At 35.2% G+C, this 21,144-nt stretch overlaps 3 protein-coding genes across 4 annotated transcripts in view; 1 reads left to right on the forward strand and 2 right to left on the reverse strand.

Moving 5' to 3' along the window:
- Nucleotides 1–1,521: 1,521 nt before the first annotated feature.
- VhaAC45 (Vacuolar H[+] ATPase AC45 accessory subunit) lies at nucleotides 1,522–7,030 on the reverse strand. The gene is made up of 3 exons (XM_089712900.1): nucleotides 6,080–7,030; nucleotides 3,655–3,821; nucleotides 1,522–2,896 (listed from the first exon to the last, which is right to left on the reverse strand). Exons 1-3 carry the CDS (start codon nucleotides 6,903–6,905, stop codon nucleotides 2,675–2,677), a joined length of 1,215 nt encoding a protein of 404 aa, XP_089569026.1. The 5' UTR covers nucleotides 6,906–7,030; the 3' UTR covers nucleotides 1,522–2,674.
- A 312-nt stretch (nucleotides 7,031–7,342) lies between these two features.
- LOC149475859 (V-type proton ATPase subunit S1-like) lies at nucleotides 7,343–9,403 on the forward strand. The gene is made up of 4 exons (XM_089713200.1): nucleotides 7,343–8,078; nucleotides 8,381–8,539; nucleotides 8,889–9,037; nucleotides 9,155–9,403. The coding sequence occupies exons 1-4, from the start codon at nucleotides 7,403–7,405 to the stop codon at nucleotides 9,401–9,403; spliced, it is 1,233 nt and encodes a 410-aa protein (XP_089569326.1). The 5' UTR covers nucleotides 7,343–7,402.
- Nucleotides 9,404–10,238: 835 nt separating this feature from the next.
- Hsc70-5 (Heat shock protein 70 cognate 5) overlaps nucleotides 10,239–21,144 on the reverse strand; it is a 37,067-nt gene continuing 26,161 nt past the window's right edge. Inside the window, exons 9-15 of one of the 2 annotated variants that reach the window (XR_016317929.1) lie at nucleotides 20,602–20,748; nucleotides 19,291–19,531; nucleotides 18,485–18,694; nucleotides 16,751–16,938; nucleotides 15,174–15,314; nucleotides 11,912–13,359; nucleotides 10,239–11,720 (exon numbers count right to left, since the gene is read on the reverse strand). Coding sequence is in view for 1 of the 2 variants with exons in the window: in XM_089712806.1 (XP_089568932.1) it covers nucleotides 13,273–13,359; nucleotides 15,174–15,314; nucleotides 16,751–16,938; nucleotides 18,485–18,694; nucleotides 19,291–19,531; nucleotides 20,602–20,748 (1,014 nt within the window). In the remaining variant the exon portion in view is untranslated. Of the gene's footprint in view, nucleotides 11,721–11,896; nucleotides 13,360–15,173; nucleotides 15,315–16,750; nucleotides 16,939–18,484; nucleotides 18,695–19,290; nucleotides 19,532–20,601; nucleotides 20,749–21,144 lie in introns of those variants that run through there. The other variant, XM_089712806.1, reaches the window with a different exon arrangement.

The raw sequence follows: 21,144 nt of genomic DNA on the forward strand, positions 1-21,144 counted from the left end.
GAGGAAAATTAATTGAATGCATTAAAATTTTTTAGGTATTTTAGCGTAGTTTGCTAGGTTTTTGAGTTCATAGATGGCGTCCTTATTCTTTTTAAAGAGTTCAAATTGTAGTATTAGTACTATGTACATAAGAACATTGAAATTTCAATTCGACCTGTAACCTCAAAGATCTAAATAGGATATCGAGGTCATGTTTAGCGCTATTGCATAACGAGATGACATTGGGAGAATATTCTCATTATTTTCCCTTACTAAAATAACCTTGTACCTTTATCGTATTTGAATTTTAGATCCTTAACACCTAACATGAATTTCAGTTGGTCTTCTTTTACAAGCAACTAATACTAAATACACTACAGAAAAACTGTGAACGTTGTAATATATAAACACATAGCGGCCCGCTCCGGCTTCGCACTGGCCGGCCGGTACCGCCGCAAACGCTACGTCCCGCAATTTTTAAATCTGTAATAACTTCGAAAATATTCACTTAAATCATACGGTGTAAAGGGCCATATAGATCTATATTAAATGAACAATGTATTCAAGTTATTTAATTGGTTGGATTAATGCTGTATTGGTTAAAATCGCTTCGAAAATAAGCCATTATTTGTCGTAAAAAGTAAATGACAAAAAAAGTGATTGTGGGTTATCCATAAGAGATAGACATATACCATCGCGGATTTTTCTATAGACCTTTTCAATGTGTATATTATAGTACATTATTTTGATAAAACTCGTAGGGTTCAGCCTGCGTTTGCAATTTAAGCGGAAAAAATGTAATTTTTTACGACATCACATTAGAAATCTCAAAAATAACAGTACTTCTCCACTATTTAATGGATGTTATTATACATATAAACATTCCTCTTGAATGGCTCTATCTATTAAATAAAACCGCATCAAAATCCGTTGCGTAGTTTTAAAGATTTAAGCGTACAAAGGGACATAGGGAAATAGGGACAGAGAAAGCGACTTTGTTTTATACTATGTAGTGATTTAGAAGTTAGAACAATCATACTAACTAGGTAGGCACTTAGTTTTTAATTAATCGATGTTCGGAAAAAATTGAAACTCTAATCCTTAGACCGCCTAACCTTTTTGGTGAAAATGAAATGTTGAAAACTTAAATGCACCAACACCATATTATGATTTTGCATTTATTTGGTTCTCGATGTTGAACATTCACCATTACCTATAAGTGGGTATGTACTATGTCAGATATTTTCGTATGAAAAAATATAAATAAATAATTAATAAATATACATATATAACTATTATTACTTTGCTGTTTCGGAGTTTTTAGACTTCTCGGATTTTGGGTTTGTAGTAATAACCATAGGTATTTGGTAATAATAACCATAACAGAAAACGAATGTTTCTAAATATAATTAAGCTTTATTTTCACCGAATATAACATTTTTTCAATACAGTCACTGAATACTAGAATATGTTTATAAAATGCTAGTCCTTACATAGGAACACGTAAATCTGAAAGAAATAAGAAAATAAAAAAAAAACAAATTGGTCTCACGATTTAATACTTGTAAAACAACAAAACAATATAGAAACGCTGTAAAATAAACATCGGAAATTATATTTACAAGAAAATAAATCAATAAAACATTTAATCGCTTGATTTCTGTAATATTTTCGCTTACAACTAAGTTTTGACAGATTACATTACGTCAGCCATGTTTTCTTTTTCCCGCGTCATGTCCCCTTTGACGTTAGTTGTTATTTTTTTTTGTAGCCTGAATTTGTTCGAACCATGGCTTACGTAATCCATCTTTACAATAAATTATTTATCAACAATCAATAAATACCATCCATCTGTTACAATTTAGAATTATAGTTTACTTTATTATTGTGAAGGTCACTTAATTACAATTCTTACACATAATACATAGTTTTTAGACGAAATATATGGAATGAAATTGGCACTAGCATGGAGGGCACACATTTCTCGACGTTAAATAAAATCGATTATACGACTATGCGAATACGAAAGCTCGGAATCATTGAAATCGTTGTCTTTGAAAATATTCGGGTATTTTAAATTTTAGGCCTAAGCGCTCTAATCATTTCTATGTGCATACATATATACTTTTATACGCTTCAACTATTATATACCTAAGCTACTCTATCACAAATATACAATAGAATAAATGTTTGAAGATAGGCACGTTATCGGTTTTTATTAGTAACTTTTTAATTCAATTATTAATCTGGCAACGCCAGTCTATTCTATACTCCATGGTCAGCACCAAAACAGTTAAAAAAATTATTAATTAATGAATTTTTTGTCTGTTCACTTTAAAGCAATAAAAATAAAACCATATAAAGCGTAATACGACTAAAAAAATATTTTGGTAAGAAATAATTACTGTTTTGGCCCATTAATATTACTCAACGGGAACTGACTTTATAAAAATGCTTTCAACAATCTGTAAGTATTATACTAATACTATTTCACTTGAGCTAAATTTGTTACCTCTTACTGTTAAAATTCCCTTTTGTACCATCACATTTCATCGCAAAAAAAATCGCGCCAATATCCCTAACACAAATTAATGTCAAAGTGACATTTTAAAAAAACGAATCTGTCACAACAACTTTTTAAAATTTTCGGCCAGCAAAAAAAAGAATGTATGGCACAAAAGAGGTTCTAACCAAATTATTCTGCGTTGATAGTGATAGTTTTGCCCTTTGGATCGTCGAAGCGGTCCATAGTTCTGATGTCCATCATCATCATGATGCCATAGAAGGTGATAGCTAGGAGAATGAACACAACAAAGAGACCGGACCAGATCGGGACGGAGAAGAAACCGACGCAGTTGAAGGAATCGCCGAACGGTGGCGCGTCGCTCGAGTTTGTTTCCCTGAAGAATGGTTGTACCTGAAATTAATAAAGACATATTTTGAATGTTACGTAATCTTATTTTCTTGTGTTAAATTTCTGCTAGTTTTTTTTAAATATTACAATGCCCATTATTAGGTTTTAGGATGATCATAAATTTTGATTGCAGCTATTTGTCGATTCAAAATGAAATTTAAAAAACCTAGGCGCGCCCTAGGTACAGCGGTTGCGGACAAGCTATACTAATAATATTGTATTCGCAGTAAAATCTCTTACTAATAAATGCAAACTGTTTGCATCAGTCTCTTACTAACTACACTAGCCTATACAGGGTCTCCCACCGTTGGTATACTAAGCTCAAAGGAGGTTTTAGTTTTGCATACGCTGAGTACGTAAAAAATACTTATAAAATTCCAGACATGCCTTTTTTTCAAATAGATGAATTCTTAAAACTCTATGTGTAGACCCCTATCAAGCAGCCCGCCCACCTTTGCCACCCGCACGTGCTCTATCTTTTAATATTATGTTTTCATTGATAAAATGCTCACATTTATGAAGCGGTATATGCCGGCAGCGCGAAGTTGGAGAAGAAAACATGGATTTTAAGGAAAAATTTAGTAATAAAAAATTGGACGTAATTTTTTTGTTTAAGTATTTTTTACGTGATCAGTGTATGCAAAACTACAAGTCTCTTTGCGCTTAGTATACCGATAGTGGGACACCCTGTAGATATAAAACCAACTACAAAAACAGAGGCAATCCTCAATACCCATCCACCATCACATATGTCAACATACCTTCAAATCTTGGAAAGTGAGCGTCATCTGATTGGTATCATTGCCGCTATTGAAGGTCGCGTTCTGTCCACAACGGTACGAGAAGCCCATGAGAGCGTACACGTCAGACTGGCCCATCAGTTCCTCGGTAAAGGCGGTGGGTTGGGTCTGGCTGTAGGTGATTGTGTCTGTAATTTTGAAAAGAGCGGTTTTAGTTATGGTAAACATAAAAGTTTCTGTAATTCATGGAATAAGGGGATTGTGTCTATCCTACTAATATTATAAATGCGAAAGTTTGTGAGGATGTGTATGTGTGTGTTTGTTACTCTTTCACACAAATACTACTGAACCGATTACAATGAAATTTAGCACACATATAGAGGGTAACTTGGATTAACATTTAGGATAGGTTTTATCCCGGAAATCGCACGGGAATGGGAACTTTGCGGGTTTTTCTTTGAAAACGCGGGCGGGCGAAGCCGCGGGCGGAAAGCTAGTGCTCTATAAGTTATTTTACTGGTCATTTATAGAGTTGTGTGTGTGATTGTTATTCACGGGATAAATGTTAATTTTAGGTAGGTACATAAAACTGAAAGAGTAGAAGAAGAATGCAGGTTCGAATCCTGCTTCATAGAGTTTTTTCTTTATACAATGAAAATTGAAATTACAATGTTCATTAGATATTAAATTTGTATAAATTTCTATGAATAAAAAATTAAGTTTTTTTTAAATAATGACTGGTTAGCTCACTGTATAAAAACACAAAGTGGTAAAAACATTACATATAACTAGTTTATGTGAGTTTAACATTAGTTGAGAAAAGCCACAGTCTCCAGTTTGTTTTTTAAGAAAAACATTATTTCTAACTTCAAAGGAAAACAGAAATATGCCAAGTTTGGAGTAAGGGCTTACGCTGAAATCATAGTGCAAAGCTAATTGGTGCTTCAACCTAGACCCGTGGTAGTGTCATCTTGACATGTAAAGTTTCTGTTGTCTCAGAAATTAACGATGTGCTACTAAAAATAACTATGAACATCATTAAATTACTTCATTATTTATTAATTTTTAATAAGCTTTCCATTAAATTCAAACATTTTAAAAACATTTAAAATAAACATTTGTATTTTTATTTGTATTTTGTTTGTGAAATTTATTTTTTACTAGCTAGCGGTCCGCCCCCGCTTCGCCCGTGGTACATATTTCGCAATAAAAGGTAGCCTATGTCCTTTCTCGGGTATCAAAATATCTCCATACCAAACTTCATGCAAATTGGTTCAGTAGTTTAGGTGTGATTGAGTAACAGACAGACAGACAGAGTTACTTTCGCATTTATAATATTAGTATGGATTAGTATTAATTCAATGTTCATGTCATCTTAATTTTTAAGTTTATCTTTGTTTTTGGCATTGTAGTTTTTAAATTAAATTAATGAACTCATTTATATTATTTTTTTAAGCTATTGCATAGCTTTTATCTCAGACTTTGAGCGTGGCGACCAAATGTAAAAATTCCGCTATGAAAAAAACTAACACCCCCCACTCCAACCGGCACAGCAATGCAGTGCTATGCAATAGCCTTTACCGCGGCAGTCCTCGAGTGCCAAAATATTTTATTTAACTTGTTTAAATTAACTTTTTACAGAAAAACAAACTACAACAAATGATATAATGTTCAACTTTAAATATAAACTTCTAATTTATTTTTATATAGCATAAACTTCTACTTTAGCAATTCAAAATAGATTATACATGTTCACTCATGCAGAAACAGTCATTGTAATAAATGAAGTAAAAACCAGTATTGGATGATCATTGTTCAAATCTATGGTTCAACTAGAGAGCATAGCAAAGTTTTGCTAGCATACTCTCGTAATTTAGAGTTATAAAAAGAGTTTTTAAGCTATACTGAGACATAACAAAAATATACACAAAAATTACTTAAAAAAAATGTGTGGTTTTATGAAACCACGGTAAAAGTGAAACTCAGGCACAAAATTATCGTATTTGTACGATAATTATCGTACGGATCAACCGTCACGCTACACAGAGCAAAAAGTTTGAGACGATGTAATAAAAGTTTCACTTTAAAAAATGGTTCAAACTTAATTTGTAAGTTTTTGAGTAGATATGTAGGTATTTGTTGAATGTAATAAATATTATTATACTGAAATATTTGATGTTCTTGCTTCTTATAACATACCATTTATTGACTTGTTGATGTCATATTACATTTTAGAATAGATATTAATATCTTGAACTAGCGGTCCGCCCCGGCTTCGCCCGTAGTACATGTTTACGTTTTCTCTACATAAGAACCATCCTCGTACTTCAAGGAATATAATAAAAAAAGAATTATCGAAATCGGTTCAGCCGTTCTCGAGTTATGCGCTTACCAACACATTTTGCGATTCATTTTAATTTTTTCAATTATTTAAAATGAAACATACCCATAAACCAGTATCCTTGGTTCTGCTTGAAATACAGAACGATAGATTGATTGCCTCCGAAATCCAAGGTTGTGTTCATTGCTGTAGCGTCAATTGCTGAGTTGCTAGCGGTGATTCCATGTAAATGAGTAATGCCAGTCTTGGATGTGATCACAATGTTCTTAGTGTAGAAACGGAGACCGTTAAGCTCAGGATTTTGGTAGGTAGCTGGCGCAGCCTGACGACGGACGCGGGAGTGGGCTTCGGGAACAGTCCATGAAGGAAAGCGACCAGTGTACACAGACACAACATTGTCATAGTTCTTTTGCAGTTTCATGACCATTTCCTCCATAAAATCGTTGTGGCGGCGCAACATGTCAGCCCTGGATTCACCTTCCCGTGCGTCCTTCAGCGTTATGAAGAGGAATTTGCCGCTGTCCTTCTCGATTTCGGCGGATAAGCCGTTTTCGGTTAACGTCACATGATCAGCTTTGTTGGAGTCGGAGAACTTATTCAGAACGTCCAAAGCGTTCTTTACGGACGGTAAGTACACCGCGGAACCGATGTTAGCGTGCAAATAGGGGAACGGTGTTTCGCCTTCGGAATTTTTGCGAGACAGATCCTCGACGGAAAGAGTCTCGTCGACGAAAACAACCGTGAACGGGTCATTGTTCAACTGGCTTTTCAGCACATCTTCGAATTCGAGTTCGGATACCTCGGATAGAGGGTTTGATTTTATCGAGGGTTTAGCGAGATCCCCCCATAGGATTACGGGCACACTCACCGAGGCAAAGCTAGATGCGACACTTAACACTAAAAAAGATAACACTAAACGGCTAAACGCCATTTTTACTGACTAATATGTGGACGTAACGGACTAAAAGTAATGTTTTAGCCCAAAACTGTCATAAAAAGACGAAAAATGGGCGATGACGAGTGACCATGGGTCATGTGAAAAGTGATCATATGATTGATTTGACGCTTGTCTTTGACTCCTGTGTTACTAGATGCAAAAATATTTTATTATCTTTTATCACAGTCGATCACAGTCTTTTATTTTCAAAATTTTCCCTAAAAATAAAGGCTACCATACACGCTTGTTAAATAAATAAATAATATTTTTATATCACTCTTTGAAAATATTTTGCGGCTAAATCAGAAATGTAATTTATTAATTTTCATTGAAGCAAAGAACATGAAAATAATTAATAAGATACAATACTTTCTTAATCTTGAATATTAACTTTTTCTATTGTTTCTTGGTGACACAGAAAAGAAGAAAACTCGTGTTGTCAAATCGCAGCAAAATACAATAGAGTTAAAAATTAATAATACCTATTCAAAATGTGGCTCAGCATTCTTATAGGTTTAGGACTACTAAATTATGGTTCTGCTATGGATTCTGTGCCAGTATTCATATTGGATTTTGAATCAGTTCTACCGCATGTTATTGTAGACCCAAATCCCTTTTATAAAGTAGACTCTATCGTCTTCTTCGATATCATTCATGAAGCACTAAAAAATGGCAGAATCGTCATAATGTTCATAGAAGAAAAGTTTAGTGTCGAAGATATAAGTATTAAGGACACTCACGGATCCCCGTTTTTTAACCTACGCCAAGGTTTGATTGATGGCAAAGTAAAATATTTTCCTAGCGTTGCAGAGCCATACAAACAGTTAAAACAAGTTTTTCAGCATGAGAGACACAACGTGTTTTACTTACGTAGTACGAGTAGCAAAATTCAAGTACACAAGGACCGTTACAAACATTATTACATTTATTTCATGGATTCTTCGAATGAAACTAGAGCGGAGGCGTTAAGACGTCATGATTTAATAATGCGCGAGGTATATTTTGTTATGAGGCGAATGGCTACGGGTCCCATTGTGGCGTTTTATACTGGAAAAATGAATCCGATTGTTATAGATAAAATTAATTTTATGTCCATAAAGCCGGCCGTTGAAAAACGTGCGCCTGGTGTTACCATAACTAGTACGGGAGGACTGTTTCGTTTGATTGGTACGTGCTTGTTATTTTAATTATTCATTCTATGTAGCTTATTTATAAATTACAGAAGCAACAAAATATATTCAGAGCATTCTTCACTCCTGCTTAATAATAACTCATTTAAAATTTTGTCGCGAACTTTTTAAATGAAACTTCTTTATGAGTGTTGAGAGTAAAATTCCAAAGAAATTACACTTCTTATAAGTGTGCTGGGCACACACGCCCTTTTTTTGTTACAAATACTAAAAAATACAAATATTTCCTCTTTTATAGTAGTTTGGTTAACTGCTATAAGATTATATTGTATCCTGTAGGTGTATATTCAACCTTGGGTACTCGCCGCTCCACATTCAGTCAAATACCACTCGTAGCTGAAGAGACGTGGACGCGCAGACATCTTAACACCAGAATGGCATACACTGACTTCGAATTGGAGTTCACGTTTTCTTTTAAAGATGAAGGATGGATTGTTGGTAGGTTTATTATGCAATTGAAGCTTTTGACTTACCGAACGAATTTTGTTTAAACTTTAGGGTGCTTAACCACCAGAGATGTGCTATGCAACTATGCTATGAAACTATGTGACCGTTTCCACCATTGCTAAGCTATGTAGCGGTGCGAGTAATATGTGCTATGAAGATGCGCCGCCGCAAAGTAGAGCCGCAAAATATCAGTTCTAAGAATCCATTTTCAGAATTTAGTAACACTAAACATCATAAATGCAACATTTTTACATAAAGATCAAACATGATTTAATATACAATTGGACATTGCGTTTTATGATTTCAAAAGTCAACGTAACAAGCACTGGTTTTTGCACAGATAATGTAGCCCTTCTCGAATACGGTGAAGAAGTTGGTCGCACGAAGCTCGGTGTCGGTGCACCGTGGCGCTGGTCCTATGTTTGTGGAGAACCGCTCGTTTTGGTCAACACGAGGGATGGTAGCTCTGTCATCATTTCTCAATATCAGGTGAATATAAACTTGTGTTTTTTTACTCGTTCGTTACTATTTCTTTTTGTTATAACTCTGTTTTTTTTCTCTTTAAACTATTCAAAAATGCGTTTTTTAACTGTTATTTATTTACAGATACAGCCGTTCCACACAGATCTCATTCTCCGAAATGCATCAGATGGCAACGACACACACTGCTTCGGCCCAGCGGTGCACTGCGGGCCATATTTCAACTCGCAAATTCTGGCCGGTTTGATGATAACATTCTTCTGTCTCGGGATATTGACGTACGGTGTTACCAGTCTCTATAATTGTCCAGCGAATGACAGATATGACGACCCTCAAGGAAAGCAGCTGGTAATTGTGTCTGATGGCTCTCATTAAGTTTTGTACTTTTTTAATTAAAGATAGTTCTAGGGTCGCTTAATTTTGTTTTGTGTAAGAGATAGAGTAAAGATATTTTATGGAAATTGTTATAAGATTGTCTTTAGTTTTAATGTAAGCAGTGACTGATGAATAAAATGTTAAGTTTGAATGTGTTTCGTTTCCTTTCAATAAATAAGAACAATCTTTTGTAGCAATGGCAACACTGAAACCATAAACTTGAGACTTTCCCGTTTGCGCCACGAAAGAAGTCTCGTAGATGCGGCGCTGTCAGTGCTTTATATAATGTTGCCAATATTATTTTATTCAATATCCCTAGTCATAATATAGGGAAAATTCACTGTACAGCACAGCACTGGAAGTTTTAGGTACTACCTATGGAGGTTTGTTTACTTGTTTTACGCAAGAGTTATAAAAAAAAAAAAACGTTTTCTATTAGTATTTATCACTCATAGTTGAGTTGGCAATTTTATGAATTTCTTTCGTTAATTCACCCGAGGCCACATTTTTTGATTTTTCCATAGATTCACCGTTCACATATCTAATATAATTATGATAATTATTGAAGTGTTGGGTCACTTTTACTATTAATTAAGTACCTATTTAAATAAAATTATTTTATCATTCATCAATTCATACAAACAATGTTAAAAGGTGTAAAAAATTCTTGTATGAAGCTGTATATTCATCTACATACTCAATACTCATGTGGGTATATCAAATTAAATTAATATTTTGAACCAGAAAAATAGGAATTTACTTCTTACCAAAAAATTAAATCTTTTCACATAAATTTTTTTATTGAATTAGAATCGTAGGTTAAAAAAAAGACCAATTTTTTTCATAATAATATATTTCTCTAATCTAATAGTCGGACATACAATTTCCCACGGGTTTGCTCACAAAAACCATCAGATTACAATGTTTATATTTTAATAACAACATTTCATCACTACTATATTACTTATTTATTTTAACAAATATACTTTTAAGTAATAATTTTCACAGATAAAATTAGTATGGATGTTCGCCAACTCCTTTAGTTTAGATACAAAATAATGCCTAAAAGAAGAATATGAATACCTAATGTATTCATATTTATATAATTAGTTGTATATTTTCGGCATTCACCTTATTATAATTGTAACAAGCTAAAAAATATACCCATTATAATCTTACGCACGTGTGAAATAAACTAAAAAATAACAACAACTTCAATTATTACAAGCGTCTTGTGAATGCATCTCTATATCTATACTAATATTATAAAGCTGAAGAGTTTGTTTGTTTGTTTGTTTGAACGCGCTAATCTCGGGAACTACTGGTCCGATTTGAAAAATTCTTTCGGTGTTAGATAGCCCATTTATCGAGGAAGGTTATAGGCTATATATCATCACGCTACGACCAACAGGGGTGGAGCCACGGGGGTGAAACCGCGCGGAGCAGCTAGTAGCATATAACTTTATATTAACACACTTTTATTAGCTATGTTTGTATGTAACCGACTCCTTTCGACTCGACTTTGTCCTACTTTAAACGGACAGATTTAATTCAAACTTTGTACACTTATCAAGGGTCGGTGACAATACAATAATATCATGAGTTTATCTTACTCAAGCGTGTTTTTAAAGTGAAACTTTTATTACATCGTCTCATACTTTTTGGTCTGTGTAGCGCATGTCGCGTGACGGTCGGCTGCCGAGTAGGTATAAAGCAGTGTTCGGAACCGTACGATAATTATCGTACAAATACGATAATTTTGTGTCTAAATTTCACTTTTACCGTGGTTTCATAAAACCACACAACATTTTATAGTTTTTTTAACTATATTTAGAGTACTATCGCGCAAATAAGTACTCATATTTAATTATATCATAGATACAATATACAACTTTATTACCTTGTGTCGGAATTAGGACACGGAGATCAAAATAACGACCTAATCCAACGCCAGTAATATAATTAATTGATTTTTAGAGTTCCGTAACATTTATAGACAGTTGAGATTTTCAGAAATATGTATTCCTGTAGCCGCTATAACAACAAATAATAAAAATACAGCTTTAATAGCAAAATAAATGCAGATATACGCAGGGACGCACTCACAAAACGCAACACACGCACACAATCACAAAATAAACATACATTGCAGTAATATTATATTATTATATACGATATACAACAACTTAACTACGGGGGATACCAGTCCTTCCTAACATTTTAACAACAAAAAAGAAATTTATGCGCGTAAAATCTTAAATTTTATTCCAAATTCATATACAGCCAGTTCCACGACCTCTGGATATCTTCCAGTTAGCTTATCAGCCCCCCTATGCAAGTGGCTTTCTGTTAGCGTAGCGTTCAATAGAATAGACTGCGAATGTATGAGATTGACGTAAGACGTATCTACAGCTTACGTCAATCTCATACATTCGTAGTCTATTCTATTGAACGCTACACTAACAGAAAGCCACTTGCATAGGGGGGCAGGGACTTTCTGTCAGATACGCTATCAGGGACTTTATTGGCAAGTCTGGAAACTTACACAAAGGAAAAAAGGAAATTTTTTTTTCATCATCTACCGTTAAAACTTTCTATCACTACGTGAAAGCGAAATTTGAGATTTGCACAATAGAATAATAAAAATAATTATCAACGAACCGGGCAATAGATTTATTATTATTAAAGAAAAAATACTATTGTCAGTTTTTTAATTTTTTTTAATATGTACGCATGTCAATATCACAAAGTTTTTTTATCTGTTCCATTTAAGCCATTGCCTCGGCGCATTAATAAAAATTAAGAAAAAAAAAAACATCTATACGCCAAGTAAAGGAAATTGCATTTTTGGCATCACTACTATATGTATATATACAACTACCTTGGAAATTCCGCTACGAATAAACTGAATACACTATAGAGGTTTTTTATAGTATATATAGAAAAAACAAGAAATCTGTCTGTCTGTAAGTTGAAACATAAATTTAAAATGTCCACCTATATATGTATTTTAATAATATTGGCGTTACCAAATTGAATTAATTTTATAAAAACTCATGTGCGAAAGAGACATACATATACATACCTCCATTTTTTCCAACTACTTGTAAAAACCTCTAAGTTAGGAAAACTAAATTACAATAAAAATTACCACATTCGAATCCAATCGTACATTTTTTAATTATTTTAAGTGATTGTGATATCAAACATATATCACAAGTTTTCCATACATTTGTAATACATTCACTGGGCAACTCAAAAGAAGCAATATCTATAATAATAATTAAGTTTATAAATGGATTGCAATAAAATGTTTCTCTGTCCGTCTATACCTGTGCAATGGCTGTGCAATCCAATCCTTACATATATTCTAATAATCTACACACACCACAAAAGCTTCCGCTTTTAAATAAAAACTATTTTGATATATCAAAGATTTCCTTCCTTCAAGTTGCACAAGTGAAGTCAGAAATATCGTAACGGAAACATTATAACGATAACGTTGCAACGTAACATTATAACGGTTTCGTCACAACGGTATCTGTATTACGTAAACATATTAACGGTTTCGTCGCAACAATGACGTGATATCGGAAACATAACGGTTTCGTCGCAACGGTAACTTTACAACGGTATCGTCGCAACGATAACGTCAAAACTATAACGTCGCATCGGAATTATTATAACGGTATCATTTCGACGAAGAAGTCATAATGAAATCGTTACAACTGTATCATAGCAACAGAAACGTTACAACGGTTACATCGCAACGATACCGTCATATCGGAAAAACGGTTTCGTCGCAACGATACCGTCATATCGGAAAAACGGTTTCGTCGCAACGGAAACGTGAGCAAAATTAAATCTATTTAATTCTTCTTCTCTTCCTTCTTATCGTCTGCTGGCTGTTCGGTTTGTTGCTGGCTCGATTGTTGGCTGTCGCGTTCTGCGGCCATCTGTAAAAAAAATATCGATTATATCGTGTTTTCCGATTCGTAATGTGTGAATGTAAAACCAAGAAGCTTATATCTAATACACTGGAGATTTCAGAATGAACATTAACTTGTAACAAGAAAATATGACCTTGAATGACGCCTGTATGTTTTTTTATCCCTTTCACACCTAACTTGCCAAGTTACTAAAATCTTCAGTGTATTAGATATAAACAAACCAATACGATTAACTTTTTTAAAATTCACGTAAAAATAGCGTGTGTGCCGAGCACGCGTGTCGGAAGTGTAACTTGTTTGGCAAGATTCAAAGATACCAAAATGACCCCCGTACTCCATGACGTGACGGCATTGCCATGACGCGATCTTGTAATTTTACTTCAAAAACAGCACTCATATTAGTTGCTTCTTTTTCTCATATTAGGCTCAAGGAATGTTCTTATGGAGATAAAACGTAAAAGCGGCAATAACGCAGAAGTGCAGAACAACGTCTGCTTTCCTTATTATAAACTAGTGGTCCGCCCCGGCTTCGCCCGTGGTACATATTTCGCAATAAAAGGTAGCATATGTCCTTTCTCGGGTATCAAAATGCCTCCATACCAAATTTCATGCAAATTGGTTCAGTAGTTTAGGCGTGATTGAGTAACAGACAGACAGACAGAGTTACTTTCGCATTTATAATATTAGTATGGATTTGAACTGTTATACTACTATGTCAACGACTTTTTTATGACTTTTACCACTCATACTGAAATAAAAGTGAATTGTTTCACATTTCATACTTTTACTTTAATAAAACATAAGAAATATTGCCCTTACAAAAATCTCGTGTAGTCACTTGAGATGTTAAATTACAAAGGTTGATTTTAACTAAATTTTACGATTTTTCTTATTGTTGACTTATTTTACAGTTATTTTAGTTAAAGAAAATTAAATGTAGGAAGCGTGAATCGTCCCCAAATATACGAATAAGCGGGGCTGATAACTGTCTTCCGTTACTATAGCACAATTGCTTGACCAATGTGAACACTTGGCTTACACACTGGCTCAAATATGTGCATACAAAATATGTTATTATTTACTTTATAATTTTTAGGGAGCCTAATTGTGGGTGAAATTGTTCAATTATTTGTTCTGTACGTTTACGTACGTTTTTATATCCTGTTCGAAGTTTTTTTAATCAATTTTTTTTTGTTTTTATGTGTAGTGTTTCATACAACTTTTATACTTTTTTACGCGTTTCCTATGAATTCAAAAATGTGTTCTAGTATAACTTTTAGTTTTACCTTCTTTGAACGTTATTTTTACAACGTTCCGTACCGTGTTAAACACCATTTTTTTAACTACTTATTCATACTTTTTTGCACTACTATTATTATTCCTACAATACCATCAACCCTTGCTCGAACAGCTTCAAACTAGCCTGTTGAAGAGTATAGCATACCTTTCTTACTGTGTTTTTACAACTTTGATACCGTTTTTTCTCAATTTTCTTCACTATTTTTAAACTATTGCATAGCTTCTATCGCAGGCCTTGAGCGCGGGGACCGAATCTAGAAATTCCGTAACGAAAAAGCCTCACGCTCCCCACTCCGACGGGCTCGGAGGTGTGGCTTGAAGGAATGCTATGCAATAGCTTTACCACGGCAGTCCCCGAATGCCACACGTTTTTTTTATTTACGTATATCATAAGATTTTTTCTTATAATGATTACCTTCGTATACTACTACGTATTATTACTGAATCAATTACTTTTTCAGCCTGATAAACTAAACTTATTTTTTATTAATTTCGTTTCTTTTTAATCTCTCTTCTCTTACCTTCTTATACGCCTGTTCGAATAGCTTCAAGCTAGCTTGCTGCAGCGTGCTGGTAGCCGTGCGGATAGCTTCCGGGTCGGCGGTGTCCTTTTGTGCTAAGAGCTCACGAAGTTTGCCGATTTCGACGCGCAGTTTGTCACACTGGAAGCAAAATTATTTGTTGTTTGTCGGTTATGGCGGTGACAATAACATTAAATCCATACTAATATTATAAATGCGAAAGTAACTCTGTCTGTCTGTCTGTTACTCAATCACGCCTAAACTACTGAACCAATTTTCATGAAATTTGGTATGAAGATATTTTGATACCCGAGAAAGGACAAAGGCTACTTTTTATCCCGGGAAAATGCCGCAATCCCGGAAATCCCACGGGAACGGGAACTATGCGGGTTTTTCTTTGACTGCGCGGTCGAAGCCGCGGGCGGAAACATAGTCTATTATATGGGAAAATTTCAACTGTCCAACTATAACAGTTCGTAAGATATGGCATGACAAATGGACAGCGAAGTCGCAGTAATAGGGTTCCATTTTTACCGGTTGGGTATGACACGCTTAAGTGGTTATTTTAATAGAATCAAGTAATAATAATTGGAAAAAAATATTGAACAATAGAAATGTTTAATTTATTAGAACATTGGGTCCTCAACAATAAAATTTAAACAATGTGGTGCAAAAAAATGCTACATCTAATACGATACAACCAAATATCAGTCCTTAGAAATAAAAATAAAAAAAATGTGTGCGTGTACTAGTGTACACACGTCAGAAGTGAAACTTCTTTATGACCTTATTTTTCAAAAAATAATTTACTACATATATGCAACTTTACAGAAATACATACGTCGAATCACGCGTGGTAGGGATGAGAAAAAGATGGCGCGTAACGGAAAAATGTCACGCGTAACGAAAAAATGTTACACTAAATTTTTTTCCAACCCCGATAAAGAAGTTTCACTTCAAAAAAGTGTTGAAGTTAACTTTTAGTTGTGATTTTAAGTCACAGTATAAATATTAAATAGTATAGGTCAAGTTTGTGTGAACATAGTGCAGTGGTAATAATTAAACTATTAATAATTAAACTACTAACTATTGGCTACCTTAAGTTATAATTTGTCCTTTGCCTGAAGGTTGCCTGGCAGAGATGGCTTTGAGCCATAAGGCCGCCATTTGTACATTTTAAATGGTTTTGTTTTATATACTTTCATTTTAATATGTTGTACAATAAAGAGTAAGTAAATAAATAAATAAATAAATAAATAAACTGTATCGCAGTATCTAGGAAGGCTGTGGCCATGGCGACCTGAGCCAGCTGGTTCTGCGAGTCGCTCTCGCATCGCTGCAAAACCCGACACGCACTGGCGTGGTAGGTGATCGACGATGCGTAATTATAATATGTTATAATTTAAATGTTTAGCTATCGGTTTAAATGTGTTGATTTTGGTATTTTGGTGAGTGGTTTTCATACTAATTATGACATTAGAGCAGTTTTAGTGTATTGTTATTTAGATTTCTATGGTCTAAATGTACCGTAAAACATGCGACACGTATATATCTATCTTTCTGTCTGTCCATCTCACCTCGTCCTGCGGCAGCTGCTCCTTGTACTCGTCCATCTTGGTCTCAGTGTCGTGCAGTACTCCCTCAGCCTGGTTGGAAACTTCGACTCGTTCGCGTCTCTGTTTGTCCGCGGCGGCGAATTGTTCCGCTGCTTTCACCATGTTCTCGATTTCGTCTTTGGATAGACCGCCCGAGGATTGGATCACGACTGTGGAGGGAGAATTAATGTTTTAGTTAACCTATCACGCGTCTGGCGCACAGCCGGCACCGATCCCGATAGTGTCAAGGGAGTTCACGAAATCTAGCTTTTTTATGACTACCGAGTTTGAAAATTTTATTTACCCTATTGTTCTATAATTATATGCCATGTATGATATATTTTTGGAAAGAAGAAGAAACTAGTTATAGCATAAAAATGTAATCATGACGATATATTTTTTCTATATAATTATAGAAATTGATTTAATTTTGTTTTAATTTTAATTGCTTACATACTAACACTTACATGATAATTCTGAGTCATCAAATGATCATATTCACGTTTTCATATCACTACACGATTGCCAAATACATTCACTTATGTTTTCACACATTTAACACAACGTATTTCACTATAAATAATAACAAATCTCCATTATTCACAAACAAGAAAAAAAATGCCATTTTGCGTCTTCCGCACTGAAAAGTTGAGACACTTTTTCACTGAGTATTCTTCAAATATCCCTAAAACCAATATCATAAACGTATTCTACGTACAATTTCCAGTAATATACGTCTCAATTATCACTCATCTAATTATTCCTCTCGGCATAATTCACAATCCAAATATTCGTTGAACAAGACAAATGTCACAAACTATGGCCGATGACGCAACTCAATCAATGATTCACTTTTTTTTTTATTTTGTCTTTTTGGTCTCTATTGCCTGTCTCGGAGTCGTGTCGATTCGAATTATAAATGTTTAAGGCATAGAGAAATATTTTTTATACTGGAAACATTCACTTGTAAGTCTCTACTGATGACCTTCAATGTCACGGGCCGCGTTAGGCACAGAGTTTGTGCGCAGGACGCTACAGTACAATTTGCGTTACGACACAAATATTGTGCGTAGAACGTGTCACGGGTTAAAAGGAAATAAGTTTATTTTTGGTTTAAAAATTAATGTATGTTAGTATGTTGTATGTTTTGATACGTCCTTGTGCATATATTTTGTCTTCTTTGTGCATTTTGGTGTGTTTAGATTGATTTTAGGTTGATTTTGCCATCACGTCTCGTTTTTAGTGTCTTTTTCGTGTTTTTCAGTGGCCTTATCTATGATTTTGGGTGTAAAAGTGTTTTTTTTTTTTGTCGTGAAAACTGTGTTTTTTGGCTGTGTGTGTGTTTCTGCGTATACATATATCCTTGTTTTCCTCTCCCTCACTATTTATTCATTGCGACTCCCTCCCTCCAAGTGTCATATGCATCGTAAAGTGTGTTTTAATGTCATAACCCCCCCCCCCCCCCCGTGTCAATATTCATGTTTAAGAGCAACTTCCTCTCCCGATAGTGTCTTAGTAAGTTGTTAAGTGTGTTTTAGTGTCTAAAAATGTGTGTTTATGGCATGGTGAGCACTTTTTAGTGTCTTTATATGATTTCGTGTGTACAAGCGTGTTTTTTTGCTGTAAAAGCGTGTTTTTTGACTGTATCATCATGTTTTTGGCTGTTTATATATGTTTCAGCGTGTAAATCTCCATATTTTCGTGTGTGCTACTCACTCTGCTGCTCCTTGCCGGTGCCCTTGTCCCTAGCGGACACGTGCACGATGCCGTTCGCGTCGATGTCGAACGTCACTTCAATCTGCGGCACGCCACGTGGCGCCGGCGGGATACCGACGAGAGAGAATTGCCCGAGTAACTTGTTGTCGGCGGCCATTTCGCGCTCGCCTTGGTGCACTTTGATCTCGACTTGCGTTTGTCCGTCGGCGGCTGGAAGGGAGAATCATTGTTGTAAATCATATGGATACTAAAACATTCCGTGTTTTGGTAAGTCAAACTATAGAAAGAGGCTTATGTTTAGTACTAGACTATTTAATGAATATGAACACTTCTGTCTCATGGATAAAAATAATTCAAAGACAGAATCATAGTACAATTAGAATGTGTAAATTGTGCTCTTATTTATGTGATTAAGGGCCGATTTTTCAATGCTTGGTTAAAACTTATCCGTCCAATAAAGTATTAAACGATAAAATTAAAATGTCACGTAAACTGTCAAATACGGGCAATTAGAATACGTTTTTAAAATAGTAGTTTTATACATTATTTGCAACTAACCAAGGATTGAAATCAGCCCTAAGTGTAGTGTGTAATGATGATGTTGGTTTACAGACAATTTAAAAATGATCTATTAAAAAAAAATGTATCGCAGTATCTAGGAAGGCTGTGTCCACGGAGACCTGAGCCAGCTGGTTCTGCGAGTCGCTCTCGCATCGCTGCAAAACCCGACACGCACTGGCGTGGTAGTAGGGCCTGAGTTATTACGACACTTTTGTTTAATTACTTCACTTAGACACTTAACTCACCAGTAGAGAACACCTGGCTCTTCTTGGTCGGTATGGTCGTGTTCCTCGTGATCAATTTCGTGAACACCCCCCCCAGGGTCTCTATGCCCAGGGACAAGGGAGTCACGTCGAGGAGCAGGATATCCGTGACGTCACCGGCTAGGACTCCGCCCTGCACCGCGGCTCCGACGGCGACCGCTTCGTCCGGGTTGACCGCGCGAGATGGAGCCCTACCGAATATCTCTTGGACCGTTGATTGTACCTAGAAAGAGAGGTTATTGTGAGTTTTAAAAAGCACTAGCTTTCCGCCCGATTTGCCTAAAACTTAAGTAATTAAAACCTTCCTCTTGCATCACTCTAGATAATAAAGAAAATACAATTCCGCCCGCTTTGTCTAAAACCTAATAAATTATATATTAAACTTCCTCGAGAACCACTATCTATTAAAAAAAACCGCAATCAAATATTTTTAAAGATCAGTTTGATTTGACTTTTATAAAGATAAGGACTATGCCTATGTGTAATTTGGAAGACAATAAGCTATTAGATAAGTACATAACCGTTTACGCAGCGAATGCAATGGAAGCTTTCGAAAAGGTATTTCTGATTTTAAGATCCATGATTTAACATTTATAAAGACTAGCTAGATGTAATTTAGAGGACAAAAAACTATAAGTACATGACTGATTATGCAGTGAATGCAACGGAAGCTTTTAGAAAGGACCTTTTTCATGAACAATTCAAACTCAAACTCAAATCTCTTTGTCTGAGAGATTATAATCTGAGTGCACACATAGTGCAGCCAGTGAATATGTCCACAGGTTAATGTAGCACCCGGTCAGAGACCTCGCCCGACCAACGATTGCGTTGGCCGTAGCTTGTGCTAAAGTGCAGGATATTTAACGCCTAAAGCCCGACGCCACTGTACGTTGATGACGTCACTAACGATATTTCAAGATTTTGTCTATTTTTATGTGATTTTTTATGTGAAAACTTCTTTAGCGGCGTTGAGCACTTTTTCTGTAATGGGTATAAAATCTTAAACTCGCGTCAGGACACGTGACCTGATCGAAAAAGCGTAAGACGGATACCATTCCAAAATATCAAACATGCTCAACATTAATAATCAAGTTTTCACTTCTACCGGCACTCCAGGAGTGCAACCCGTCTTTTTTTTACCTATAGCGCCCATGATGACGTCATAAACTAGATATATATGCCATAGACGAGACTTTTGAGCTTAGATTTCGATTAATACAATTTTAACGTGATTTTTTCAAAATTTTCAGATTTTTTGTGATTTTTTTTGCTTTTTTTTCTAATTTTCCTTACCTTAGGCATCCTAGTCATTCCACCGACAAGTAGGACTTCGCCCACATCGGTTCTCGCGACCTCCGCGTCTTGCAGGGCCTTCTGGCACGGTGCTACCGTGCGCTTGATTAGATCACCGACTAGGGACTCTAGCTTCGATCTCGTCATCTGCGAACAAATTTCAATATTTAGTTACGTGCAATCTGTATTGTTACACTAGCTGTGCGGCGCGGTTTTACCCGTATTGCTCCGCTCCTGTTGGTCTTAGCGTGACGATATATTATAGCCTATTATAGCCTTCCTCGATAAATGGGCTATATAACACTGAAATATTTTTTTAAATCGGATCAGTAGTTCGTGAGATTAGCGCGTTCAAACAAACTCTTCAGCTTTATAATATTAGTTTAGTATAGATAAAATAAATTTTAAATTGAGAATAATATTTCTTCAGTTTTTAGTTTTAAATTATATGTGATGTATTCACATAAAATTGGTGTAAAATGCAAGAATGTGATGATTTTTAGTTTGTTGGATATGTCTACTTGAATCCGGATGACTTAAATT

The sequence above is a fragment of the Colias philodice genome, chromosome 29, assembly GCF_061535455.1.
Source record: "Colias philodice isolate Cphi_HAF_F1 chromosome 29, ilColPhil1 Martin Lab GWU primary, whole genome shotgun sequence".
In the NCBI taxonomy this organism is placed as follows: Eukaryota; Metazoa; Arthropoda; class Insecta; order Lepidoptera; family Pieridae; genus Colias; species Colias philodice.